The sequence below is a fragment of the Lonchura striata genome, chromosome 20 (assembly GCF_046129695.1).
Source record: "Lonchura striata isolate bLonStr1 chromosome 20, bLonStr1.mat, whole genome shotgun sequence".
NCBI classification, from domain to species: domain Eukaryota; kingdom Metazoa; phylum Chordata; class Aves; order Passeriformes; family Estrildidae; genus Lonchura; species Lonchura striata.
The window spans coordinates 8,153,260-8,173,970 of record NC_134622.1 but is presented as its reverse complement, the minus strand read 5'-3'; the positions used below and the strand labels follow the sequence as shown (position 1 = coordinate 8,173,970).

General features: G+C 42.5%; 1 protein-coding gene across 7 annotated transcripts in view; it reads right to left on the bottom strand.

The window, feature by feature from the left end:
* Positions 1 to 20,711, bottom strand: part of SPECC1 (sperm antigen with calponin homology and coiled-coil domains 1) — an 86,954-nt gene that overhangs the window by 19,141 nt on the left and 47,102 nt on the right. For 6 of the 7 annotated variants that reach the window (XM_021524942.2, XM_021524945.2, XM_077787532.1 and 3 more), the window contains 9 exons: positions 15,646 to 17,204; positions 13,617 to 13,824; positions 12,915 to 12,988; positions 12,404 to 12,582; positions 4,842 to 4,987; positions 4,544 to 4,644; positions 3,864 to 3,945; positions 1,455 to 1,605; positions 452 to 554 (listed from right to left, as the gene is read on the bottom strand). In XM_021524942.2, the coding sequence (XP_021380617.1) occupies positions 452 to 554; positions 1,455 to 1,605; positions 3,864 to 3,945; positions 4,544 to 4,644; positions 4,842 to 4,987; positions 12,404 to 12,582; positions 12,915 to 12,988; positions 13,617 to 13,824; positions 15,646 to 17,204 (2,603 nt within the window). Of the gene's footprint in view, positions 1 to 451; positions 555 to 1,454; positions 1,606 to 3,863; positions 3,946 to 4,543; positions 4,645 to 4,841; positions 4,988 to 7,679; positions 8,973 to 12,403; positions 12,583 to 12,914; positions 12,989 to 13,616; positions 13,825 to 15,645; positions 17,205 to 20,711 lie in introns of those variants that run through there. The other variant, XM_077787533.1, reaches the window with a different exon arrangement.

The window sequence follows — 20,711 nt, the reverse complement described above, 5'->3', positions numbered from 1 at the left end:
TGAGACAATCTCAGGCAAGTCTTTGTAAATTCAAGCTGCAAACTTCATTTGGTCAAGGCCACACAATGAAATATTTCTTTGGCTTTGTAGACAGGACTAAAGAAAAAACTCACACAATAATTAACTGCCCACAGAAACCTACAGAAAAAAAATATTAGAATGTACTTTCAAAAACTGATGTTAAATTCAGGCTGCTGCACATATACACTCTGTTTCTCACCATCAGCAAGCTCCAGTGCAGTAAATATTTTGGGGTTTTCATACAAATTACTTATGACAATGCAACATTGGGGAATGCAGCGTTAAAGAAATCCAAATGAAGAAGATGGAAACAGCCCATAGAAGAAACATGCAAAAATCAACATACAATATTATTCATATTTCTTTGCAGTGACTGCTTACTGCATCCTACAGGAATGTGATTAAGGTAAAAAGGTACCTATTCTCTTACCTGGTAACCTTCAGTCTTCTTTTGGCACCATTTCAGCAAAGCATTCCTCTTGGAACCCCCATACTCCCGAGCCAGGGCTGCCAGGGGGTCCTTCCTCTCCACACTAAACCAGGGAAGAAGGGAGAAGGCAATAAATACACTTGAAATCTCTTTAATTTTTTACAGTGTGTAAATAATATCTGTATGACAAAGCAGAATGGCAACACAGAACATGAACATAAACCAAACTGAATTAGGTTTTGGAGCTTGCAATTAGTATTTTCCTTCACACAAGGTGGTGTCGTTGCACATGAAGAGCTGAAAAAACAGAACCTGTGATATCCAGTGGTGTGTGTTAACCAAACATTTCTGCTATTATTTTAATCAACTTTACTTACACAATTTTCAAGTAATCTCTTCATTTTATATATTGAAAACTAGGATTTAGGTGTAAAATTGAGAGAAACTGCCTAAGAGAATCTGTAACACTAAATTCACACCCAGTCGAGCTGCTGCAAAACAAGTTCTTGGGAAAAAAAAAGTGCAAGCTGAGAACATTTAAAGGTCAACAATCAAAACACCCACATTGTCTCCACTCTACAGCTTCTACTGGTGGAAATAAAGGCAGAGATCAGAGGAAAATATATGTTTTTTCTCAAGAGAAGAAAATTATGTGTCCAATTTCCTTCAGCCCTCAGAGCCTCTGGTTTTAGCTCACCACAACATGCAAAATTACAGTAAGATAATGAGGGCTGACCACATGTACACATTATGGAATTCTTGGGTACAACTCAGTGGCTCCTGAAAGCTTGCTATCATAATTTCCCATATAACCGTGATCATTACAATCTGAATTTTCATGTCTGGATCTAACAGAGCCTGGTAATTCCCAAAGACCAGCCAGCAGAGTCTGCTCTGGAGTCAAGAGATCCTCCAGATTAAATCCTCCAGATTTAATAGTTTATCTTGGTTCCAGATAATGCTGTTGGTCTGTCCTTTTTTTCCCAGGAAACTGGGCTGATACCTGAGTTTGCTTTGGGGTTTCAAGCAGCTGGGGGTAGAGGAAAGCATCCTGCTGCTGAAGGCCATTGGGGGTTTGCTCAGGGATTCCAGGGAGGGGCTTTTGCGGAGGTAATGGTCTGGTTTCAGCTCTTCATTTCTCCCCTTCAGAAGGTCTGTGGGAATTCAAAAAAAGCTGTCAGTTTGCAGCCTGAAGAATTTGATTAATCACTATCCTGCCACCCCAGCACACAATATGTAGTCTGTTGTTTTGATTCTAAACAAATGTACTCATTTGTTCATTAAACACACATGGGGCTAGGAAACCTTGAGCAGATTAGAGGTGACCACAACAAGGAATGGCTTTGATGATTTCAACAGTACAGGCTGCCTGGTTTCCTGTGATTGATACTCCTGCTGGGGGGTAGGGGCCTCAGGTGAATGAAGGGAAATACCAAAATCTACAGTCTTAAAGGTTCAAAAGCTGAGCACCAGATATCTTCACCAGATGACTGAGCAGCCCTAGTACAATGATTTCTTTTCTGCCATTAGCAGACTTGTAGCAAGAAAGCCTCTTGTCTCCTGAATGCAGCCCAGAGAAAGGCACTTACTCCTCGTGATGTCTGACATCCACTCTGACATAACATCGAGAAGGCTCAATATATTCACAGCAGATGCATCTGTATTTTTCTTACACACATTATGTAATTTATATAATGTATATATTTATATATATATTATTATATAGTCAAAAGAAAATCACTGCATATCAATACAAGAGCTAATGTAACAAGCCAGGACTGCACACACTATGTTATCAGAAACTGAATGTGGAACACAACTTTTTCACCTCTTTTTCAGTAACATCCCTATGATAATTATCAATTAATGCCATATCACCAAGGTGTGAATTCCTTCTTATCTCAGCTTCAGCTCCCTTTGACTTATTTCTAGGTGCTAGAAAGTCCAGATGGAGCCAGTAAAGCTCTGACTCTCAAAGATCACAGCCAAAGAGCAGCTCTGAGTGAAATAATCCATGCTCCTCTCCAACTATGTAACATTTGGGTCACATTAGGGACAATCACAGAACCCTGCTGCGACACTGGTCAGATCGAATCAGCCAGGAGATTTTTATTATGGAGACTACTTCACTCTGAATTTCCTTGGGGATAATTTTTGATTCAGTGCTGTTTGCATAGGGCTTGGATCAACTGCCTTCTAGGATTATTTAGATTGGAACCAGAGCTGTTACTACTTTACAGTGAGTAAGCCTTTGCTATGGATTATTGCAACTAAATTAAATCCAGGTACAAAGAGAAGCAGTAAATACAGGAACTTGTTAGATAAGCAGCCATAATTTTTTTATCATACAATGGCTTATAAAATATCTGTTGATTTTAACAGATTTTCACAGAACTGTCTATGGGTAATAAAAGAAATGATCCATGGCCCGGAGTGAAATATTTATTGTTAAGAACTGGCATCATATTACATAGCTGATAGATTATTTCACTCTACAGTAAACTGGTAGAGATTAAAAAGGTCTTATGTTGTGTTTGGGATCTGCATACTCATGCAAGACTTCCTGAAAAACTGATAAAAGTAAATAAACCCTGTCTATTTCCCTAGACAAAAGCAGATACTTCTGCTTGCTTAGCCAGGCTCTAATTTGTCTCCTGTATTAGCAAAAGACTGCAGAAAATCCAGTCTAGCCATCAAGAAGTTGTGATTGATCGTTGGGGCTTTTTTTGTCCCTCTCTACAGTTTCACTACAGGAACACAACATTTAATCTGTCCTTAAAAATTTAAGAATCTGTTGTTACTAACTTTGATTACAATGCAACAACTATATTCAGAACCAGATAATCAAAATAAAGGGGCCTAGAGAAAATGGGAAACAAACACTGGTAGGAAAGAATATTAAATGACAAGAGAACAAAAGCAAAGTGTGAAATGAAAACAAACTCATCTCTTGAGAACTCTCAAAACAATTTCCAGCCCAAATACGACTGTTCCTAAAACAGTCACATCAGTATCTGAAATGTTTGATGTATTTCAAATGAAGCTCAATTTAAAAACAAATAAACCCTCAGAAGACAGTGCTTTGGGCTTGTTCCAGAGACATACATGTTGAACAAAATCCAACACTCTCCAGTTCCACAGTGTGGATTAGAGAGGTGCCATGGATCCTTCAGAATAAAGAAGGGGAGCTTGTGTTGGCAAACCACAGTAAATCAGCTATTTTTTAGTTATGATCAAGATGGGAATAGAAGCACAACAAAATAAGCTCTGTAAAACAAAGATATTGGAGGCACTTTCCATTTTTCCTTTGACCATGTAAGAAGAGGAAAAATGGTTCAGGCTGAGGCCAACAGTTAATAACAAGTGTAGTTAACAAAAAAGAGGCAGTATCTGTACATTTATCACAACTTACCTGCCAGAGGGAGGTCTGACAGATCTGCATGTCTGGCAATGCCTTTGCTGGCTGGCTTGGCATTGCTATACACAGAATGTCTCTGTGAAACAAAGGTGCAAAAGGTAATTGAAGGAGTATTTGTCATCATGCTTAAACAGGAGAGCAGAAAGAAGTTTCTGCTATCTCAAGAGCACAAAGCACATGGAGAGACACAAAAACCTTTCAACAGGGTGTCAGCTGCACCTACAGTTGGGTAAGTAACTGTGAAAAATAAAAGGACAAAGGGACAATATTTTATTTGGTAATACATTGGTTCCCAAACTACTTCACACTTCTATTTGTATGATTTTTCTCTTGCCAAACACAATTTAGATTCACAAACCAGAAGTAAGGATGCCTGTTCCCAACACCCTGACTCATATGTCAGGAGGATTCTTGTCTCTGCAGCCCCAGCGCCAGTTTTCAATATCCCATTCTGGCCCATGGTGATAAAAGTTCAGAACTGTATTCCAGAGTTCACATCTGTCCACTGAGATCTACTGAGATCTCTAAGCTGAAGTCAAGACAAACTCTGATCCTTTATCTTAGGACCACAGCAAACAAACTGATGAGTTTTCCCTTCCCCCTGTCAGCAGATGCTAGAGCCAGCACTGTGTCCACCTCTTTTGAATCTACCAGGACAGAAGAACTCCTTGTACCTGCATTGGGGAAACAGCAGCTGCTGGGGCTGTCCTCACTGGAATTCCACTGAGAGGGCTCCTGGGCACCTTGTGAACTGGGATATTTTGTCCACTGCTACCTGCAAGGAAAAACCATGGAAACGTCTGGATTTCAAACCCACCTATCACTCTCTTGTCAGATCAGGGAATCACTGTGTAGTGACATTCCATGTTTATGCACCAAGCACTGACAGAAAACACCCATCAAGAAGCAAGAGGCAAATGCTGCTCACTGCTAGAATTTTTTTTTTTACTACAAAGTACAATGTCCAAATACCTGAGCATCCCAAGTCAAATGACTTTATCAGTGACTTCACAGTGGCTGCAGATTCTGGAGGCGTGGGAGATGCTCTGCTGAGGCAGACCCCTTGCCAGCGGCTGGCTGTGTCTGACTCCAGAGAATCCACCTCTTCAGCTGCCAGCCTGCAAAGCACAAACCACAGCAAAGTCAGGGCCAATGGGAAGTGCAAGCACAGATTCAAGGTCTTCACTGACAACAAGCACTGTGCAGGTTTTACTGCAATGCCCAGAATATGGACCACTCTTAGAATATTCAAGTCCTTTTCTTGCAGTGCCTGACATGAAATCACTGAGTCTAAAAAACTTTTCTGCATTGTTAATCATTTCATCCCCATTCCCAAGCCTCACACAGGAAGGAGGATGTTCATTGGAAAAGAAAGTTTGATGAGACTTTCGACTAATTATCAATAATCACCTGAAGATGGGCTTTCAATACAGCACAGGTGCCAAGGGGCTGCTGTGGCTCTCGGTTCACAGTGAGGAAAGTAACCAAAAGGCAAATACACTTCAGAGTAAAAACTCAAAACTTATCAACAGAGACATCTGCTAAATAAATGAACTCTCAATTACAATTCATAAGCACTTATACAGGGAATAAAACTCAGAAGTGCTTCATCCTAGCAGAAACAGGAAGGCCAAAATCCAATGGCTAGAATCAAGACAGACAAACCAAATAGAAAAGGTTTCATATTTTAACAGGAAGGATAAAGAAGTTATTCACTTGAAAAGAAACTCTGAAGTCAAGATAAAGTGCTGGACTTACAGGAAAGCCCAGAGCTGTGTTAAACATCAAATATAATCACACAGTGAAAGTTGCTTCTAGGGAAGTATTTTACATGATACTGCTTAGTGACTTACCTGTATTTCTCAGGTAGACTTGGAATGCAATTACCTAGCTTTAGTTTAGGAAAGCTGAAAGCAAATCAAGTCTAGTAATGTAAAAAGAGATTATTTGTACCTCTCCCACCTGCTCAGAGACTGCACATGAGCTGCTGAGCAGCAGGTTCTGAGCTATCATCACATCTCCCTGTATTTACAGTGCTTGATACACACCAAGAGCTACATAAACACAAAACCAGAAATTATTTCATAAGGTGCCTGGAGGAGTCTATCCAGAAAGTGCCTATGGGGTTGAACAACTTCTGTGAGCCAAAAAGGGAAGTCAGAGCCCTTTCCTTTCCCTTTAGCCATCGGAAAATGAAAAAGGCTAAAGGGTGTCAGTGAATAAAAGAGTGACTCAAGTTTCTATTTCTGGCAGGGCTTAAGGAGGTGCTGTCTTTAAGCAGACTTTTGCTATTTCTTTAATTCATTGAAGCTCCTTGTGTGCCAGGGGAGCCTGCAGAGGCAGATGGCTGGAGAAAAAGCCATTTCAGTTCCATTCTCCTTTAATCCAATAAGGAGGAAAGACAGATTGGGTAAGATTCACTGAGCTCTGAAGGAGCCAGTGTTTTGCTAGCCTTAAGTTCCAGCCTTGACTTCTTGTTTGTGGTTCATAAAACATGAACAACAAATCAGCATGTGACAGCATCTGCACCTGAGTTACACAAACCACAAAAGCAAAATGAGTGCTGCAAAGTATGGAGGGAGGATAAATTTCTGCCTCAAGACCCCAAACTACCCAGTGCAATCTATTACATTTTCATTCTGGCCTTTGACTGCAGAAGGATGTAAACGTTAAAAAGAGTAACTAGACCAGCCCCTGTGCCACAGAAGAGTCAACTGAGAATTCAGGTGCCATTATTCTGTCATTATGAGAATTCAAGTGCTGGAGTTACAACCAGTTTCTATTTTTTTTAGGATGCTTCCTGTAATCTTCCATCTGTGTATTTGTAATAGGCAGCCTGAAACAACCTCCTTGATGAAACACAATCAGAAGAGAAAACCGAGGCCTCCCATGCTGCAAACCTTGGCATAAGAGGTAAAAACAACAGTCCTGAGAGCAACTTCCTTCAACTAAAACAACACATGCCAGCCAACAAGCAATGGAGAGGTGAAATTGGTGAGCACTTAACCTTAAAAAGAAAAATCTGTTGATAGGGGGAAGCACATGTGTGTATAGAGATGGGCTTCTTTAGAGAGAAGCAAAACAGCAAGAGCTTAACTCGCAGTAGCTAATTCAGGAGGACAGTACAAAGCACAAACTAGAAAGATAAATGATAAGCCATAACTTCAAACCCAAAATGACTCATCCTCATGCAGAGAATTTCTTCAGCTTAGCACATTTCAGGCCATCCAAGAGACTACACAAGTTCTGCTACAAAAATTAGGTATTTGAATAAAATGTCCCCAAGTGCTGTATGCTTTCCTGGAAACGGGAATGAATGGTTCACACAGATAAATGCTGCACGTGCAGCTGGCTGAAGTGGAGCAGCTCCAGGAGGAAGCAGAGCATTGGAGGCCACAAAGGAATTAAAATGTGCAGTCCCTTTCACAAAATCACTGCTGAGTTTCATTCATTCACTGGTGAGAGAAATAGATGCAGAGAGCTTTTCTCTAACAGCAAAAGTGAGTCTCCTTGTTTTCCAAGTTTGAAATATGTGGACAACTGACTGATAACAAGGTGCAGGTCTTTTTGGGCTTAATGTACAGATTTTTGGCAAACTCAGCCTTCTAATGTTTGTTAAATTTCTAAACTGCTCTGATGACTGTTACAGGAGGCCTAAGACCACAGGACCACATTTTCAGAAATAACTCCCCAATCTCATCTTTGACACAGCTCCTGTCATTGTGACTCCTCCTGAACTCCAAGGCACACAAAGAAGAGACACACAGCTACCGCTGCACAGAATAGAAGAGAGGCCGAGGGCAGGCAGCAGACAATTCCAAACACTTAAACATTTATTTGGCACTTCAATGTATATTTCTGAAACATAAAAACCAACATTCAACAGCTGCCAGCACAGCAGAGAAAGGCAACACAGTGTGCATATATGCAAACACTCCAGTAGCACGGCACAAAGGTGGGGGCCATGCCAAAGCCAGGACATCCTGTGGAATTCTCCACTAGCTCTGCCTGCTCCCACACCAGGTCCTTGCTAGGTCTTCACATCCAGAAGAAAAGGACAGAAATCCCACAGTCAAAACACAGAATTCCAGTCCTGGAACAAATCATGAGAATCTCCTGGTAGAGATGGTGATCTGAGTTTTTCCTCAGCATCCATGGAAAGCTCTCTCCAGGTGTCTCCAGCTGCAGAGCTGAACTTCAAGTTCTCCCTGATCATCATATACTTCACCTGAGTTAAAGGCATGAGAACAGCTCCTTTCTGAGAGGGTGTTTACTAGGGGCTTGATATGTTCGAATCTTTTCCTTCTGTTCTCTCCATCTGCAGTTCTTAGAGGAGGACAAACCTCGCAGGGATCTCTCCCCGGGAAGGTCACAGCAGGACACACTCCATGGTTGTCCCTTCCCAGCACCACCGTGTCGGCCGTGCCACCCAGCGGCGAGCGCCTTGTCAATGCAGGAGCGGAAATCTGAAACCAGCAGAGCAGCTGAGAACGAGAGAGTAAATCCGTGCTTCCACTCGGTTTTGCTGCTGGATTTCAGTGACCTATCCCCAAGTCTGTGTGTCTGTTTAAGCCATTTGCTCTCTTACATGTATTTAGACACACAGAAATAGATAATAGAATATAATATTACATGGAGAATTTATGCATATGCCATTAAATGTTACAAATCAGACAAACACACTCAGGGTAATTTTTGTTTAAGGTTAAACGGCATGTTTGAATGCCTGTTTTGAGGAAAATAGCCCCATCCCTCAAAAAAAAAAGCTCCCAGTTATTTCAGATCCCCAAATCTCTTGTGATTACTTCTTATGGCTTAGCTGGCTTTAGAGTAATTCAGAACTTCTTCTGCCTCCTGGTGTCTTCTGAAGAGAGAAGCCTTCTAAAACAAAGAGAGTGGCTCTTGCCCATGGGGAAGAGGTGGACCTGAGCATTCACACTTTGCAATACACTTGAATTTTGCAGGGTAATAAAAAAAACAGAGGTGCTTTCTTGTATTGAAACTTCCCTTTTTCAGCTGGGAGTTGAAGGCAAGTCCTGCAGTGTCTCACAGGCCTGGCTGTGCCTCCTTTCAGGGCTGTGTTAGCTGGCAGAGATCAGGCACCTGTGGAGAGACACACAGCAGTTGGGGAGGTTATGGAAAGCCACACCATGCCCACCCCGAGGAACAGCTCTCTATTTTACATCATCCCATCACCTCTAAATTAGGGGGAGCCAGGGAAATGCCAGTGGTGTGGCTGGGACAGGTAAAGGAGCACCTTAACACTCCACTAATTTGGCTTTGAGATGTGGTGAGCAGTAACAGTACAAAACACAGAATAAATCTGTGTTGCTCAGATATGAAGAAATTATTTACAGCCAGGGAATTAATGTAGGACAGGGATGGCAGTGTTCCTGGCTTTCCTCTCCTCTGCTCATTTCAGACTGTTCATTCAAAAAGGTTACATGGACCCATCCAGGCAGCTGAGCTGCTCTACCTCAGCCAGAGCTTCAGGATCCTTGCACTAGAGAGGATGGAATAACCTCATCCAATGTAAAAAAACCCCACCAGGAACTCCATAAAAATCCCAAACGCCCACATCAAACAACTGAGGAGCAAACAAACACTGCTTCGAGAGCCCTGCTCTGCCATCCTCCCTTTGCTTGCTGTGAGAGCAGAGTGAACTCTCAAACCCCTGTGAGACAGAACAGCTGCAAACACAGGCACAAATGAGCAGCACATCAGCACATACAGACTGACAGCAGGGTTTAATACACAGAGTACAAGCTCATTTCCAGGAAAAAAGCATGTGACACTGCCATGCTGTGGCATTGGAGACTTTAGGAGGAAAAACAGAAGCAAATTAGTGGGATGCATCACAATCTTCAGTTTAGGCTTCCGTTTGAAGATCTGGTTAATTTTTTTATAATTCTAAGAATCGCTCATTTAATTACAGATTTCATTTCTCTAAGTACTAATCCTGGCCCAACTGTCTTCCCTCCATGTTCTTAGTTCAAGACACAAAATGCTTTAGTGCCAGAATAATTTTGACAATTTGAAGCTGAAGAGTCAAAGCAAGATCTTGAAACTTTTACTCAGGATCTTATCCTGTCTGTCTTATAAACCTCCAAGGATGGAGACTATTTAACTCCAATTTCCACCACCTGTGAGGAGACAGCTACACAACAGTGGATTGTAAGTGTCTGCATTTTAGTGCAGAGAAATAATTAGGATGTAAAATATCACAGAAGACTGCCTGAAGCATGGGTTAATCAATTTGTAGTTTCACCAATACTAACTTGGGACAAAGTTAACTCCTTTTTCTCTTCTTTCATTTGGTCGATGCTTGTCCAACCTCCCCCCCAGCATTCTCAGTCATAGAATTAGACATTTAATCTGTGTTAAAGATGCCCTTGGGAGGCTCTTACCTTCATTCAGTTGAACTCTGATGACCTCATCAGGATTTTTTCTGCAAGTTCTTGGGCTGATCCTAAACCAGAAATGACTTTTTGTCTCATTAGAAGAACGTAACGGTGAAATCAAACTTGGAGGCAGGAACTCAGGCAGCCACAGGCAAACATTAAAATGGCAGGATGTCATAGGAGATAAATTGGTTTCAAGATGAATTTATGAGGTGGAGTCTAATGACCCTCAAGAGATGGCTGAGATTTTGCCAAAAACCTTTGAGTAGCAAGCTCTTTGGAAGGTACATTTTCCAATAAGAGCTTAAAAATCAGACAAGAAACTTTCACTAGGGACTGTCAGACATTCAGCTGAGCGTGCAGCTGCTCAGCATTAGCAAACATGAGGAATACTTTATAGACTCTGTTAAAGTATCATGCTACAAACTGCTTCCACCAGTACTGAGCACACATCAAAATCACCACAGGCACTAGAATCCACTGCTGATTCTGAGCAGTGGCATTTGTGAAAGCTGACAAAGTGATCATGAGAATACCCCCAGAACTTCCTGGGTGAAAGAAGCCAAGGTGCTGGGGGAGACAGACCTCAGGAATGCAAAAATATCTGGAAGTGTAGAACTGGCTCTCAGCAGGAGCTTTGGTGACTTCAGGAATTTGTTTCATAGGTCAGTAGAGCTTTAAAATTCCAGTGTTTAGCTGCTGATCACTGGTTTGTTTAGACAGGGACTTCCACAGGCTTCATTATGTTCCCCATACCACTCAGTACAGACATTTTGCACACTCAGAGTCAAATTACTTATCCTGACAGATGCAAAATTTGGTGTTGTTACCTGCCTTTGAAAGAGAATCAATATTGCCCACTGCAGACAGCACATCTGGCTCCATAACCAAGGCGATACTCAAAGCAAGCTACACAGAGAGTCAACATGACACAGAGACAGACACATCCATGTGTGTGTGACACAGAGGGAGACACAAAAGCCAAAACCAACTTCATTAAATACATGCCTGAACACTTCCTCCTGGAACTACAGCTGTATGGATTCTGGGGTTCCAATTTGTAAAGGAGTATTTGCAGCTCAGCCTTCTTATACCAAAGAGCTGATCATGTTCCTTACAGATGGAAGATAAATATTCCAGTTTGCAAATTAGCAGGTCATCTTCTATTCATTTGAAGTACTATCAAATATATCTTAAAAGCCAAAATAATATAGAGGGGAAGCTATGAGAATATGATTCCCCACCCTCATATAGGAGCCCTGCTTTCAACAAGAGAAATTTCATTAAGAACAAATTAGGAATGGAAACAGAGCCCAGAACCTTAAGTACTGTCTGGTAATCATTTTGTCTGAGTACATGGTCTGTAACAGTTTTTCTTTGCATCCACTTGGGACTCTGCTAATGAAACTGGAGCCTAAAAACATTCCTTTATTTTCTGAAAATAAGTTTTTCTGTTTGTTCAATCCAGGCATTGTGATCCCTACACCTCCACAAAAAACCTCTCCCATGCTTTTAGTCCCATCTACTGTACAGCTGCTGTGGAAACCTCTGGATGGGAAACAGTGAGCAAATAAGTGCAACGTAGAGCTGGACTGTTACTTCACCTGAAAGACATGACAGGATTCACCCTGTTCCTGTGGCCATTCTGCCAATGGTCATGAATTTACCAGGAGAGATTAAAAGGCAAAATCTATAGGAGTAAAAGTAATTTACACATATTTCTGATTAAGAGATGACTGCTTGTGTTACTTTGTATTTCTTCACTGACTTCCCTCAGGTTAAGTAGTTCTCTTCTGGAATATCTGTACCAAACCAATCCTCCCACAGATGGTTTAATACAGCTGCACAGAGTTATAAAGCCATCACCATGTTGAGAGCAAAGCTATCAGAGGATATTGGCAATTGTTACTACTTAATATTTGCTGATCAAAACCTTCATAGCTTAGCTGACAGAACTAGACTGCCAAAAAGAAAAATAACAGAGTAAGAGACAACAAAATCTGCCAGAAGAGTTACAAACAGACAAAGATGCACATCCAAGCCAGCAAATAGTTACTGACAAAGCACTGTTTGCATGCGTGTTAGCAGGCACACAGATCAAGTCTTGGCTTTGGTAAATGGTAAACAACCAACCTGTTGCTGCCCTTCACTTCATCCAGCTCCTTCTGCAGTCTGGCACTCTTCTCCTCCTCCTCCTGCAGCTTCCTCTTCACCACACGGAGCTCCTGCTGAGCTTCACACTTAATGTCATTGGCGACAACCACTGCAGTCTGCAGGTCAGCCTGGAAACGCCTCCACTCCTCTGTGTCCTCCTGGAAAGAGCAATTAGAACCCCAAACTGCTGTAAAAATGCACCCAATCGAGCTGAACACTTAGTTATTGAAGTGATCACAAGCAACCAGGATTTTCCCACAATTTTAAGGTGGTGCTTGGTCAAATTGAACACTTGCCTCTTTATACTACCAAAAATATTGCCAAAGAAACTCATGCTAACCTTTCTACTCCAATATTGCCAAGAAGTCCAAAGTGAAGAGAATGAAGACTTAAAGGATGCACAAAGAATTTCTGCTCTTTTCTAGGAAAACACAATGATAGTACTGCAATAAAAGCTCAGCTTAGCTTTGTCTTGGAGCTTAAACCTTACCTTCATCTGCTTAGTCAGAGCCTTCAGCTGCCTCTCTGTATCTTGTTTTTGTTCTTCCAGCTTCATTGCTTTGCCTAGGAATGATAAAAAATGTGAAAAGTTCATCAAACACATAAGGGCAACAGTGAAAGTGAGAATGGAAGGGCAGAGCAGCTGATTTGGGTTTGCTTCTGGTAATGCCACTAAAATAGACTAAACTGAATTAAGACACTGCCAATGATCAGGAATGGAACCAACAGTAGAACTGGTGCTCAAACATCTCTAAAATATGTCATTATTTTCAGGTATTAAACCAGACTGAAATTTAAACAACCCCATGTGGATTCACTCGCTCAGAACACACCTCCCGAGGGATCACTGAGCCACTGGTTCCACCAGGTGGCAGCTCCCAGCTCCCCATCCACAGCAACCTCGACTTCACTGCTCTTCCCAGTGCTCTGCCCTAAAAACTCTTTAATAAAAGTCCAGTCATTCCAATTTCTGGAACAGGTAATACTTCCTTCACTGAAGAATGAGGCTTAGAGACTGTCTCTAATGTCCCATCTATAGCACTCTCTGCTAAAATAGCACTTTTATGCATAAACAGAAGGGAATATCCAAAACTGGAATATTTATAAAGGTCAGACTGCCTCCTCCCTGCTGGAGCCATAACTGAGCCCCCCAAATAAGCTCACTTCAATCCTTTTTCCCAGCCCCACCTACTTTCTAGGTCACTGATGAGCTGGTTGTTGTGGAGTTTTATAGCACGATGTTGCTCCACCTGGTCTTCCAACTCAAAAATGGTCTCCTTCAGGTTTTTGATATCTGCTTCATTCTCTGATGTCTTCTCCTGCAGCTTCTGGCTGGTTCTGCTCAGTTGCTCAGCCTGTCGGTCACACACCTCCTTCAGCTGACCATACTCATTCTCAGCCTGGGAGGGAAGAAGAAATGTGCAAGTTTGTCCTTATTTCTTAGGAGACCTCACTCATTAGAGACTTTACTGGGCACCTTGTGATTTAAGCATTGTGTACACCCAGTTTAAAAAAAAAATAGAGTCTCAGGAAGCAGAGATGAGCGATAAATGTCAGTTTTCTTTCCTGGCAATAAAGATAATACAAGATTCTGCAAAGGAAATGAAATTTTCTATATGATAATCACAATTCCAAACCAATCTCTGCAGTTAATGAAGGGAGAGGAGTTATATTCCCAGAAATCTCCTCTTCTATTTCTGTAGAACATTATGAAAGTGATATCACTGCCTTAGGGCCACGCTGATGATCAGTTCATCCACATTAACAATTTGCTGCTTTTACCATGTGCATTTTCAATGAACTGTGAAAACGCACATAGCAGAGCCAGCTACTGCAGATAAGTGTACTTCTGAATTGGGACATCTGGAATTACTGAAGGGGGAATCTGCTGCACTTCAGTTTGTTGGCTCAGCCCACTGATCAATGTTTCCAGGTTTGGGGGGAGCTCTCTGACTATGAACAAGTCATGAAAAAGGTGCAGGCTGCCAATTCAGTGAGCAGCACTGGCACAGCCTCACTGCAGGGCAGCCTTACAGAAGCCTGTGGTCTTGTTTGGGTGTCACAAATAGCCAATGATTCAAAACAGCTTAATTCGAGGGAAGGGAAGAGTAAAAAGAGGGAAATCTGTGGTTTCCAAACCAAGCAATAAAAAGTTTGGTACAGAGTCTGAGCACTCAGCAGTTTTTCATTTATTCTTCATGACCTGCAGCTCCAGAAAGCACTTGGGAAAAGTGGAGGAAAGCTTCCTCTTCTAACTCCATTTGCTGTGGTCACCTATTTTAGCTGAAAGGACATCTGGATTTTCTACATCACTCAAACCATGGAGGTGCTTTTTGGCAATGCTCTCTTCATCTGCAGCCAATTTTATCATTCTTCTCATGCTCCCTTCCCCATACAGGAAAGGCTGCACACTTTCACTCCTCCTGCAGCACTGGGACATAATCACTGCTTCTGCTTTATTAACACTTGTTGAATGATGGCTCACACTGCAGCTCCTCTGAACAGCCAGGATCACAGAGCCCAGAAACAGGGGTAGTAATCTGCTTAACCTTGTTTGGAGCAAAGCTATGAACTCGCAAATTAGGTTAATTTTTCTATTTTTTTTAATGTTACTTTACCTATCCCAAAACAGAGCATTTCTTTCTTTCATAAAAAATATTTGTTTTATGAAAATTATCTCATCTGGAGCTTGACTGTGCTGTGACTTGTTGCTGTCCCTATCAGCTCCCCTGAGCATTAATTCATGTCCTTGTGTTCTCATGACCAATGACACCTACACTTCACTGCTAATTAATTGTGATTCATTATTCAGAATTTAATATTCACAGCTAACTATTTATGCCCTTCTCTTCATCTGATTAGCAAGTGATTTACACTATTTGTTCACACCATATCAAAGTACTTTTTTATTGACCTGCTCTTTGCTTCAATTCTAATAGACACAATTCTGTTTACTGAAAGAGCAAATTCTACAGAAGGTATTAGGACAAAATAGTTATGAATTTATAAATACAGATATGCCAATAGTTATTTCTGAGAAAATACGAGTAGAGCAGCAGAAACTGAGACAATATCATATAATCCCAGCTTCTACTAAGAGCTAATAATACAATTTAAATCCTGGAAACTTACAATCAACAGTTCAATTACAATGTAAAGACCAACCTATTTGTGATAGGACAGAAACAACCACTTTTATTTTAGAGCTGTTACTGTTTTACCTTAGACAGCAGCCCCTGAATGTGCTTCAGTTCACTGTTTGCCTTCAGCAGCTCTTGTTTCAGCTCAGTGCAAGAGGCTTCTAACTGGGCTTTTTCTGCATGGGCTACTTTGAGCATCTCCTGCACCTCAGAGTTGTCAGAGGTGCAGCCCATCACATTGATTTCTGCAGCCTTTTGTTTCTCATTCTCCAGCTGAGTTTTGAGAGAGCCATTCTCAATTTTCAGACCTTCCAAAGCAATTTTACAGTCCTCCAGACTTTTTGTCACTGTGCTGTTGCTCTGCTGTTCCACTTCTAGAAGTTTAAGCAGCTTCTCATTTTCTTCTTTCAGGCTTTTTATCACCTGCTGGGCATCCTGATGCTCCCTTTCTAAGCTTCGCAGGCTGCTAGTTAACTGTTGCTGAATGTTGAGCAATTTCTCTCTTTCAAATTGTGCTTTTTCAAGAACCTCTGTACATTTCTGTTCCAGTTCAAGGACCTTCTCTTCTTGAGCCTCATTCTTGGATCGCTCTTGGAGGAGAGTCATGAGCTTCTCATTTTCCTGGCTCAGCTGCTCGGCTCTATCTCTGTGCTGACGGAAGGAAGTCTCCAGGAGAGCTTTCTCTTCCACCAGCTTCTCATTTTCTGTTGTCAGCTCCTGCACCATTTGCTGCTGATCCGACAGCTCCTGCAAAGTGGCCTGCAGCTCTTCTGCTGTGCTGTGGTGATTCTCCTCCATCTTTTGTATTCTCTCTGTAAGAGATGCCACAGAGAGGTCGCTAATATTGTTTGGAGAACTTCCTGCGGTGGAGCACTTGGAGCCTTTGAAGTGGTTGCTGCTGGCAGATGCTGGCCTGGAAGGTACATCTGCTATGTGCTCGAAGTCGGACGCATCGGGGGACAGGGAGGCTTTGGTGACATCGCTGCTGGAGGAACCGGAATTGCGCAGGGCGCCCCCGTTCAGGTGCTGCCTGCGCTCCTCTGCTTCGCCCCTTGACGCACTCTTGGATGGGCTTCCAAAACTCGACTCTTGGGTAGTTGGGGTTGGGAGGCTGCTGTCGCCTCCACTGCTTGTGGTTGTGTCTGAGAGGGGGGAGTTCTCCAGATAAAGCAATTTCTCTTTCAAAGCACGGTTTTCTTCTCCCAGGCTAGCAAGCTCTTTTTGGAAAGTCCTGTTTTTCTCCTGAAGGGTCCTTATTAATGGATCTATGTCAACAGGTGATACTGTTTCTAAATTTTGGTTGGAAGCACCCATTCCTTCAGCATTGAGTGATCCTTTCTCTTTGCATTTCTTTAACTCAGAACGAAGTTTGGTAATTTCAGAATCTTTCGTCTTTGCCTCTGCCAGGAGTTCTTTAACCTGAGATTCCAGAACAGCCTTGTCACCAGTTTCATTCTCTTGCTTGGACTTGCTGGTGGGGCGCACGTGTTTGGTAGGAGTTGGTGCACCAGAAGAGGTGGGGCTGGGCTGTGTTTTCCTGGTGTTGGCTTGACCACGCAGCACAGCTCTCTCCCTGGACACGGATGAGGACAATTCCCGGGGTGCTGGGATCCCCGTGCGCTTCGCGGCCGAAACTGCTCCTGGAGGAACAAGGGATGAAGCAAATTTGAGTTAGTGCATGAAGAAAACAAGTTTCACAACAACAATGCTGGAGCCTAGAGCAGTCCTGGAAAAAAACACCTCAGTGTTTGAATAGGTTTAGTCATGACTGATTGTGTGGATTCATGTTTCAAAGGCTTGTATTATTCTGCATTTCTTCCCCCTGCAAAGGAACACAACCTGGTAAACTTTTTCCCAGTGTAATTATATACTACATAAATGCTGCAATACATGAGCTACAACCCCCTATTAATTATATTGATGTAAAGATAAAAGGATATTAATTATTTCAAAGTAAAAGTTCTTCACATTGCTTTGTAAAATGCTGGATCTAATCTTAGTAATTTCGGAGGAAATGTTCAGTAACTTAAGAAAAGATACTGTCTTTGAAAAAAATGTACTTTTATCACACACAAAACTATTTGCAGTATACTCTATTTAAGCAGATCATCACAAAAGAGGGACTGAAACATTTATGCTGAGCACAGATTCAGTGAAATATAAAACTCTTCTGGCACTTCCAACACTAAGACAATTGTGTGGCTGCAGCTTCTTGCAGAGATGGAGGACAGATTTTCCATGTTCTAAATTCCCATCCTCTTATGGAAGAAGAGCAAAAGGAGCTTAGAGAGTTGATGCTGTTCTGTTCAGTTGTTGGTTGGGTTTTTTCCCCACCAACCAACAATGCAAAGCATTATGTGACTATAAGGGAAATGAAGTTTATGAGTTGTTGATTTTCATCTTTCAAAGCTTTCTTGAAATACAGGACCCCAGGCACTAAAGAAACAGTAAGAGCCATCTGAACCATGGAAGTTGTAACAAGCTGGTTAGAGAAAAGAAGCTGGTTCAAAAGGTAGGTATGACATGCCACTGCAAGTGAATTTAAGAAAATACTCCTGAAAATTCAGAACCTTATTCAAAAGGAAAAGCCCTAAAGTACAGGATCATAAAGTGTGGAGATGAAGCACAATGAGGAGATGTTGTCCAATGAAGCCACATAAACAGGATGCAGGAGCGAGTTATGCAAACAGAAAGGGCTAGTGAGCCAGTGTTTGCAATAAAAACAACTTCCAGAAGGACTCTGGGGGGAAATCCTAGAACAGATTCCATCTCCCCACATTTAGGAGGCTCTTTGCTGACACACATGTGCAGCATCCACAGAAGATCAAACAGCATTACGAGCAAAGGGGAGCAGACTCCCTGCCTTACACAGCAACCTCGGAAGGGTTAACATTAACACCACCCCGTTTGCTCAGCATCTCTTTTGAAGAATGCACTGGGTTTATAAAGCCCACACAAACAGGAGCCCCTCCTCTCCCCCCCTCAAACACACACACTCTGCAGCAGCACAATAAACACCCCCAGACAAAGAGCAGCTGAAGAAAAGCCCCCTGAACTCGGCGCAGCGCTGGCAGGAGAGCACAGAGAGCCTCTGTCATGGCAGGGGCACGGTGAGGCCAGAGACAAAGGCTCCAGTGTTTTTGGGGAGAGATACAGGGACAGCCAGGCCCACACAGCTTCATTCAGTCACCTACAGCTGGAGGGGACAGCACAGCTCCGGGATCTCCGGTGGAAAGCACCACGAAAGCAGAGATGGGAATTCTCCTTGTCAGAGCCCAGGCCCCAGCTCACGGATCATCCCGTTCCCAACACAGCTGCCAGCAGCTGGCACCCATAAAACCGACTCTGAGGGAGCTCAGCACAAGAGCAAAGCTCGTGGTGCCCATGCAGCCAACACCAGGAGATGAAGTAGAGGAGGAAAACTGAAAAGGCCATGATGTGATGTGATTTCCAGTAGAGAAATCCCAGCTCAGCACAGCCCCTCCCTGCTCAGAGAGAGGCACAAGTGAACCCCAGGTGGGAAAGCACTTGAATGCATCCTGGCCATGGAACAGGACAAGCGTCCAGCATACAGAAGCAGTTTCCACACAAGCTGCAGCCATACTACATTTTAAGATGTAAAATCCACATTACAAATAATCAGAGATGTTCTTGAATGGAGCCTAAGGGGTGATTTAAAGCCTTCTGTATGTCCTGGGCTTTTACTCAATCTGAAAGGGTTTGCTACCTTTCACACAAAATTTTATGACAAAAGTAAGTGCTCTGAAAAACTTTTAATGCCCAGACTAGTTCAATAACATGACTGTCAACTGGTCAGTACATGACTAAGCAGTATTCCATAAATAGTGGTTCTGTACATTACAATAAATAATGAGGTAATTACACATTAGTACAAATTGCTTGGCATTAAGGAAACCACCTTTTCCTAGGAAATATGCTGCACTTATAGTGATGCTAGCATCCTTCTAATCACCACCAGATGACAATTGCAACATGATCCTGAACAATGGAAGACATGTACATAAGAATAACAATTAATGATATTTAACTGGGATTATCTGTACTCCACCAGTTTGCCAACCTGTGCAGGCTTTGAGCTTACTCAGTGTGCCTCATGTTTTGCAAGACTCCACGCTCTGCTGACTTGTTCTGTCATAAATCACGAGGCATTTGCTATCCATCAATAACCATTAACCAACTTGGTATTTTCATGATGTAGAAAGACTTACATATTCTCCTCACTCCACAAGCACCACATGATACTAAAAAGTCACAAGGAGTCCCCCCCCCCCAAAAAAAAAAACTTCTGAGCGCATATGTTGATCACAAAACACCAGATCAAGTATAAACACTATTTTAAAGTCTATTTAATGGGCAAGGCCCCTCTGAATGACCTTGGAATTGAGCAGTGTAGTGGCTGCCAATGACTGCCAAGCCACAGCCCGAGGCTCCACAGTCAGGAGCTGCACAGAGGGCTGGGCAAGTCCCCCTGGTGAGCTGATTAACTGGCCCCCAGTCTGTGATGGGCTGTGGGAGACTCCAGACACACACATGCCTCCCAGGCTGCTGCATCCAACACTGCCCTGATGTATGCTGCTTCTTTCAGTGGCTGAGATCACACAGAACTTCACTGCCTGGCCAGCGCTGCTGGTTTTGAGCAGAGAAGAGAAAAACAACCAGCCCTGAATCTCAGTGGAGGTCACCTCATCACTGTGTTCCTCACCAGGGTGCCCAGCAAGAACTTCTCCATTTTCAGCCTTACTTTTCAGTTGTGAGGCATTAAACCACAACAATAGATAGAACATATAATTCTCCAAGTGCTTTAAAATCACCAGCTGTTTAACTGAAATCCTCTGAAACACATCATTAACTTTAAGCTATGGGACAGGGAAGCAGAGAGAAATGAAACACCTCACCCAAGGTCACACTAAATCAGGATTAGGAACAGGGTTTGTACCCTGCTGTGGAGCTTTCCATGCACCACTTGCTGCCAGGGAGCACTCCCTGGCTTCCCACTGGTGGCAAAAGCCAAAGTATCACTTTAATGAGCTAAAAGTTGATCCCTTGAGATGATCTTTTGACATTTTAATCCCATTTCAACACAACTACAATGTTTCTTGCAGAAGCATCAGCATTACTCCTCAGTT